This window comes from Phycodurus eques, chromosome 15 (genome assembly GCF_024500275.1).
Source record: "Phycodurus eques isolate BA_2022a chromosome 15, UOR_Pequ_1.1, whole genome shotgun sequence".
Taxonomy (NCBI): domain Eukaryota; kingdom Metazoa; phylum Chordata; class Actinopteri; order Syngnathiformes; family Syngnathidae; genus Phycodurus; species Phycodurus eques.
Window position 1 is genome coordinate 23461372 of NC_084539.1, and position 7799 is coordinate 23469170.

Genomic DNA, 7799 nt, shown 5'->3' on the forward strand with positions numbered 1-7799 from the left:
CGTTTCTCACCTCTTTTACGCCGTTTGAGCACGACTCGTCCTCACTTCCTGTTTCCGATATTGACTGATGAGCTCATCCGAGGCGCTGCTGCCATCTGCTGGTGATTTGTATGGCAAAAAAAAAAAAGGATTCCAGTCTTCAAAGTTCCAGTGGAGCTGCGCCAGGCCCTTCTCAGCCCCGCAATTGAAAAACAAAACGCAGTTGACGGGTTTTTGTCATTGACGAATTTGTCCATGGCAGGAAAATATATATATATTTTTTAAAAACGTCATTTAATTCAATATTCTTTATCATACCACTAGAGGGCGCCCAGATAAAACACTTTGACCCCCCCTGGTTTAGAGCGTTTACTGTATTTGCAAAAAATGATCAAAATACCAACAAACGATCCTTTACAATCTATTTGGTCTCAGTTTTTTTCTAGAGCCGAATATTGGCCCAATGGTGAATTCATCTCCCTATTACTTGAAAAACAGGAGCATGTCTTTTTTTCCATTTGCGTTCAATACACTTGAATAAGTTCGTCCCAGCGCTCGAGCGGCCACACCCCGTTTTCTTGGACGTTGCTGGGCGACGACTTCCAGTCCCACGCCCTCTGCGGGACGCGCCAGGCGGCGGCGCCGTAATTGGCCGTCACGTAGTCCAGCGTCTCGCACGGGACTCCCACTCGGACCTCGGCCAGCTCGGCCCAGCACAGCGAGAAGTGCGGGAACGCGTACCTGCGGCGCCAGAGGAACGGACGCGTTCACAAACACGGCCGCCGCCGCCGTCGTCGTCGGGGCCACCTACTTGAACTTTCTGCCGCTCTTGGCCTGCGTGCCGCCGTTCCAGCTCAGGTGGCCGTCCCGATAGAAGAAGAAGACGTCTAGCTTGACGCCGTCCCTCACGAAGGACAACTCCAGACTGTCCTCCGCCTGACCGCCAAAATCAAACACCAGATGGGAGACGTTCTAAAATAAAACTCATCAAACGAAGGAAGTTTAAAGGTTAAAACCCTCATGAAATCGACAGTCACCTTGCCGAACTTGTGTTTGAGTGACAGGCCAACGTCCCGGAAGGCCGTGATGACGTCGGGGCGGAAGTCGCCGATGAAGATCCCGATGTCCACGTCGCGGCTGTACGAGATGAAGCCGCATTGCCGGAACCAGCCTGCGGGCGGCCACACGGCTGCGATATGAGCTGCTTCTGCCGCCGTCAGCGATTGTTTCATCACTTATTTCTTTTTCTTTTTTTTTCATGAATTTTCTTTCAGCAATAAGTAACTAACAAAACGTTAGTGAGGGGGCGCTCATGCAATGAGAAATCAAATCCAGCCATTGTCCTTATTATCTGTTAGTGATGGCAGCGTCCCCGTTTTCTATGTTCAGGCCATCCATCCATCTTCTTTACCGCTTCTCCTCACACGGGTCGCGGGAGCCCTGGAGCCTATGCCAGCCATCTTCGGGCGGGAGGCGGGGCTACACCCCGAACCGGTCGCCGGCCAATCGCAGGGCACATAGAAACAAACAACCATTCGCACCTACGGGCAATTTAGAGTCTTCAAATCAACCTACCACGCATGTTTTTGGGATTTGGGAGGAAACCGGAGAAAAGCCACGCAGGCACGGGGAGAGCATGCAAACTCCACACAGGCGGGGCCGGGATTTGAACCCCGGTCCCCAGAACTGTGAGGCAGATGTGCTAACCGGTCGCCCACCGTGCCGCCTATATTCAGTCCACTTTTCTCATTCCTTTTCAAATTGTGTCTGTTGTAGTAAGGTTTTCCTTTATCCAGAATTCTTCCACCGCTCCTCGGTCAGGCTTCCACTTCGTACCGTAATCTCGTCATGACTTTTTGCTAACTGATGGCAGCACTTAAAGAAGATACTCGTCCTCTTTTTGTATTGTGTCTCACGATCAATTCCCCAAGTAAAGTATCTGATCGTAACCTGATTTAATGCTACGCAGCGTTAGCCTGCTGAAATAATAACACATTTTATTTATTTAGCGCTTTGCAATCATAGTAATGAAGGTTTTTGACCAAAATAAAAAACCTAAAATTGAAAGATTGGTGACGTTTATGAGAAGTGGAAGTTTGGTCACATGCGTTAGTAAAGCTACGTTAGCTTGTTCACCGCTACAATCAGTCCGGACCACGACCGCCATCCATAAACCCGAATAATGAAATATTAAAATCTAACTCAGTTCTGGGGCCTGGGTTTCAATGTGGCGGCTTTTACCCAGGCAGGTTCCGCTGCTGATCCAGAAGGGGACGTGCAGACGTGCGAGCGTTTTGGCGGCCAACCGAAGCAAAGACTTGGCTTTGTTACGAAAGTCCAGCGCCTCGGGAGACGAGTCGTCAGGGTAGAGCTGCGCACACGCAAACGCGTCAGTCGCCGTCATGTGACCAAAATAAGAGGTGAAAGGTCAAACCTGCAGGAAGCGCCGCGCGTCCCGGTAGCGGCACTCCAGGAAGCGAGCGCGCCGATGCTGAGCCAGGAAGTCGGAGATGTTCCGAGGGACGGCGACGTCCAGGCCGTCCACCGCCGTCAGTACCAGCCGCGGCCTGAGGGGGGGGCGCGGCAGAACGGAGGCGTTACTCGTTTCACGCGATCGCCACGCCACGGCGTCGTGACGTCACCTGTCGTAGGCGCCGGCGTGGCGCCCGAACTCCATCAGCGCGAAGGGCGCGAAGCCGCGGTCGGCGTCGGCTTTGAGGCGCAGCGGGCCGTGCCACAAGTAGTCGCCGCTACGCTCGTACAGGATCACCAGCTAAAAACAAGACAAAGCCACAAACGGGGCCTAAGCACTCCGAAAAAGCGACATCGCTCGCTGTCGTCCGCGTGGGCCGAAAAATATCCGCATTTCGGCCTCCAAGAAACTTCGCAAAGGAAGTTCATTTTCTTGTTGCGCCGTCTGTCTACATTGAAGTGATTTCGTACAGGTTGCATTTGTTGTTGTTCGGTTCAAGTTATACACGTGCATGGCAATTACTTTCAGCTGAATTTAGTGAGGTGGTTCAATTCCAAAAGCAAAACTCTATCTAGAGACATACACTACGCGTGCTCCCGGTGAAATATTGATTTTGTTCAATACGCGTGTAGAACTTTGATGATTATAGCCGACAGAAAATGAAAGCCTCAAATGCACCGTTGCTAGAAACGAGAATATTACGGAACAAACCATAAAGAGGATTTCCAGTGTAGGAATTTGCCCTCTGAAACGCGCTTCATGAATCGAGATCATGGGTGTCAAACTCAAGGCCCGGGGGCCAGATGCGGCCCGCCACATCGTTTCATGTGGCCCGCAAAAGCAAAACACGCTCGTCAACTTTTTGCTCAAATCCGTACCCAAATTCCAAATTGTCGTCATAATAAACAATAATGTTTTTCTGTGAGCAAACCCTCCTTCTACAGTAACTTAAACAATACTTGAACAAACTATTATCCTTGTGTTCTGATTTCAAAACTAGATATCCCACAATTTGTTGTGTAATGGTCATAATATGATTTGGTGATGACAAATTAAATGGTTACTCTGATCATAACTAGCAGCTCATAACTTACATGGTTACTCTAATCATAACTACAATGCGGCCCGAGACCAAACTGAGCTTGACACCCCTGATTTTCGAGATGATGTATACGTACTGAAAGAAATGGGACTTTTCTGCTGTACTTGTGCACATTTGTATTTCATTTTTTGGTCAACTTGACATTCATGCTCTTACGAGAAAATAAAGAAAGTTACTCCCCAGTTACGCATTATTAGTTGAGTATTTTATTCACTGAATACTAACTGATTCAAGTCATTATTTGGAGGATTTATTTTGACTTTAGTCCTATGAGTCGATTCAACTCTGACTTGAGTCCAATTTGTGGCGACTAGCCACCCGGTCAATGACTAGTTCGACAGCCCTGACGCAACGTTTGGCCCCGCCCACCTGGATGAAGTAACCATGTAGGCGGAGCACAAGATGCAGGGGGATGTCCTCCCCGGACAGGAGGTCTAAGCTGGCCAATCTGGGGTCTTCTCCTCGCACCTCCAGCACCTCGAAACCTTTCTCCTCAGCGGCCAATCGGAAGGCGGCCTGCCGAGAAAGCGACTGTGGCAAACGGAGCGGACGAGCGGCCGCCGCGACCGCCGTACTCACGTCGTACGTCCGCGCGCCGGCCAGCAGCCCGAAGGACGTGACGGCTCGCCCGCCGCACAGGAAGCCGCAGCGAGCCCCCGTCGGCGGCCGCTCGCGCTCCAGCGGCCCGAGAACGGCGGGGTCGGCCAGGAACAGCGGCAGGCGGAAACGCCGCGACAGGCGCAGGAACGTCTTCACGCTTTGCTGAGGACACGCCGCGTCGCTCATTAGGCGCAAAGGAAGGCGGCATCTATCTTTTGGGACTCACCCATTGGAGGTGGCTGGCGGTCACGTGACCCGGCGTGCGCGGGCCAGCCTGGGGAAGACATCGCCGGTCACGACAGTCATTGTCTGTGAAATTCAGCTGGGTAAAACCACTGCAATGACCGACAAGACGCCGGTAGACGGCCGTGAATCTCGGCTCGTCGTGTGCCGGACGAGGGAGAGAAATGGCAACAGCGGGTGGATATGGACCATAGAAACAAGTACGTGTCGCGGGAAGAAGTCGAACTCGTGAGAAAAGTGGACGCAGCTCGTGGAGTGACTGGCCAACGGCAACTGACGTTCAACTCGAGCCACGCAGCGTCGCCTACCACGCCTTTCTTAGTTGGATATCTGTCAATAAATCCCCTTTTTCCGTCTCGTTTCTGTGGTTTGTGGTGTCACAAAAGCAACAAATATTAAGGATCAAAGTCACCGTCGTGCTTGACACGTTTCTGTAAAAGACAAAAGAAAAAGCTGCTTTTTTGGTTTTGGTGAAAGCGAGCTATGTTCGACTGCTGATTGCGAAGGAACGAAACAAGCTCGAAACACTTTATTTTTCCAGATGCTCTTTTTTTCGTTGTCACACAACGCAACAAATAATCTGTGGGTCTGGAAAGATCTGGAAAACAGCAGGTCATATGGCCGAGGTGGGCCAATTAAAACGCCACACATCATAAAATGCTTTGCTCAAATTCATTGTGTGAAACACACTCATCTCAAAACAAAATAGCGTCGCAGGTGTTATAATTGAGCTATTTATTTGGGAACTTCGGTACGTTGTAATTAAGCGACAGCAATTACGTCATTAAGAGTAACGTTCCGAAACTATCTTTCATTTGACTAATGACTCAACTCTATGTAGGTATCTAAAAATCCCTTTGTAGTGTTGGGAATAAAAGGCTATGTAACCAATTGTGTTGCTAATCATGCGGCGCGGCGTCGGACCGGTTAGCGCGTCTGCCTGCTTATTTCAGCAAGACAACGGCAAACCGCGTTCCGCATGTGTTACAGCAGCGTGGCTTCCGACTAAAAGAGTGCGCGTACTGGACTGGACCGGACCGGACCGGACCGGACTGGCCCGGCCCGGCCCGCCTTCAGTCCAGACCGGTCTCCCGTTGAAAATGCGTGGCGCATTACGAAGCGTCAAACACGACAACGGAGACCCCGGACTGTCAAGCAAGAACGGGAAAGAATTCCACCTGCAGAGCTTCAACGATGAACGCAAACGTTTCTTGAATGTTGTTCAAAGAAAAGGTGATGTAACACCGTGGTCAACACCACCCTGTCCCAGCTTTTTGGAAACGTGTTGCAGCCATCAAATTCTAAGTTTATGATGATTTGCTCAAAACAATCAAGTTGATCGGTTTGGACATTAACTATCTTGTCTTTGTCGTGTATTCAATTCAATATAGGTTGAACGTTATTTGCAAATCATTGTATTGTGTTTTTATTTATGTTTAACACAATGTCCCGACTTCATTGGAATCGGGGTTGTAATCGGAAAGGCACAAATCGGGGAGAGGGGATTCGGAAAACTTGTTTTTGAATCAATAACTCAGCGTAACGAAGGATAAAGTTCATGGAATATTCCAAATGATTTGAATCATTTGGCTTACTATAGTAACAAGTAAACGCTTTCATCGCGAGGGGAGTGTGTAGGGGTCTTTAGAGTCCAAGCTCCAAAGAAATAAGCCACTAGATCAGAACAAAATTGCTTCGTGGTCACACAGTCGAAGAAAAATGGGAAAATTGTTTCGGAGTCATTTCCACAGAAAGAGCAAACAGCATTCATGTTAATACATTTGGAAATCTAAGAATTAGCCGGGTATACATGATGTCGAATCTTGAGCTGCACTAGCTTGGCTTTATTTGCAATCCCAAATTTATAGGGTCAAGGTGCATCGCCTCAATCTGAGAATTTCAGAAAAACTTTCCTTTTGGAATCCGTTATGATTACAAATCCATTCCATTTGACAGAAGAATGGGTTCTATTCGAGCACTTTCACCACACTTAGTTGAAATGTTTGTTCACGAGTCGAACAAGACCATTGGCAAGAGCACGAATGACTAATTAGAACGTTTCCAAGCTGTGTACATGTAGGCGGTCGAATGACGTCACAGGGAAGGGCAGCTGACCTTGGTGACGTACTTCCGGTAGTAACGGAGCTGAAAGAGCAGGAAGACGCAGCTGCTCGCCACCAGCAGCGCCAGCAGCGCCGTCCGGTTCACGCGAGGCATCCGCGCCTCGTGTCCGCCGAACGGCAGCTCGGCTTCGGCTGTGACTGTGAGCGCGAGTCGGACACGAGCCCAGAGTCAGCCGGCCGCCATCTTGGATACTCGGGCCACTCCGGGGGCGGGGCTGCCACTTCCGCTTCCGCTTCCGCTTTCTTCTTTCAAACTCAAAGGGTTTGCATTTGCTACTATTTTCAAATCAGCCTGAACAAAACAAACAACGTGTTTGTGGCATTATGTAAGCCGTCTCTCCCCCCACCACCCTAAAATTGGTTAACTAAAATGTATGAGTTCATTTTATTCATTTATTTCATGTATTTATTGTCAATCATTTACAGAATATTAGTTAAATATTTCTTACTTTACTAAATCATTGTTAAATGAATTGCACAAAGTATTTTAAAATGGACACCATTGATTTTATTATTAAATTAACCAATTTTAATCATTTATTCCTAAAATGAGTTAATTAAAATATGCAATTATTCTTATTCATTTAGCTCATGTTAAATATATGAGTATAATGTTTTACATATAGTTTTTTATTTCATTAAACAATTGTTTGATCGATAACTAATGTTATTGGAAAACGAGCTTCAATTATTTTCTTATTAAAATATATTTCTTTGCATTGATTTAGCCGTGTTTTTCTGCTAAAATTGGTTAATTACAATATTATACTTATTCATTGATCTCCTGTTGTGACCAAATGAGTTGTTTAAGTTTATTTCGCCTTTGTCTGGTGTAATTTTGCTGAGACAGCCATCCTGTGTAAGCCTTAATTTGAACAACAAGCATCGCCCCCAAGGTAAGAGGAAAATTCAACACACTCCTTAAATAATGTGTTCATCCATTCATTCCTTCATCATTCCGATCCGCTTATCCTCACTAGGGTCGCGGGCGTGCTGGAGCCCATCCCGGCAATCTTCGGGCCAGAGTTCATTCATTCATTTTAAATTATAGAATATTAGTTAAAATACTTCCTGATTTGATCAAATAATTAGTTACTGTTGAAAAAATGAGCACACGTGTTATTATAAAAAAAAATAAACTGTCTTACATGAAATGGTTTTTTTTCTGCAAATGACCTGGCACGTCTAAAATCAAGTATTGAGCATCCATTTCATCAAGTCAAATCCAGTATGTGCTGACTTCATCGACTAAATAAGCAACCTTCAAAGTAGCTAACTG

The 7799-nt window shown here is 47.4% G+C and overlaps 1 protein-coding gene across 2 annotated transcripts; it reads right to left on the minus strand.

Annotated features, from left to right (window-relative positions):
• Positions 1 to 187: 187 nt before the first annotated feature.
• On the minus strand, positions 188 to 6702 carry fktn (fukutin). 2 transcript variants are annotated; one of them, XM_061697897.1, is made up of 10 exons: positions 6513 to 6702; positions 4381 to 4428; positions 4134 to 4316; positions 3924 to 4070; positions 2622 to 2752; positions 2414 to 2546; positions 2221 to 2350; positions 1017 to 1150; positions 791 to 915; positions 191 to 720 (listed from the first exon to the last, which is right to left on the minus strand). In XM_061697897.1, exons 1-10 carry the CDS (start codon positions 6612 to 6614, stop codon positions 504 to 506), a joined length of 1350 nt encoding a protein of 449 aa, XP_061553881.1. In that variant the 5' UTR covers positions 6615 to 6702; the 3' UTR covers positions 191 to 503. The 2 variants fall into 2 exon arrangements, with proteins under 2 accessions (XP_061553880.1, XP_061553881.1); XM_061697896.1 differs by having other exon boundaries at positions 188 to 720; positions 3924 to 4316.
• Between the last annotated feature and the right edge of the window lie 1097 nt (positions 6703 to 7799).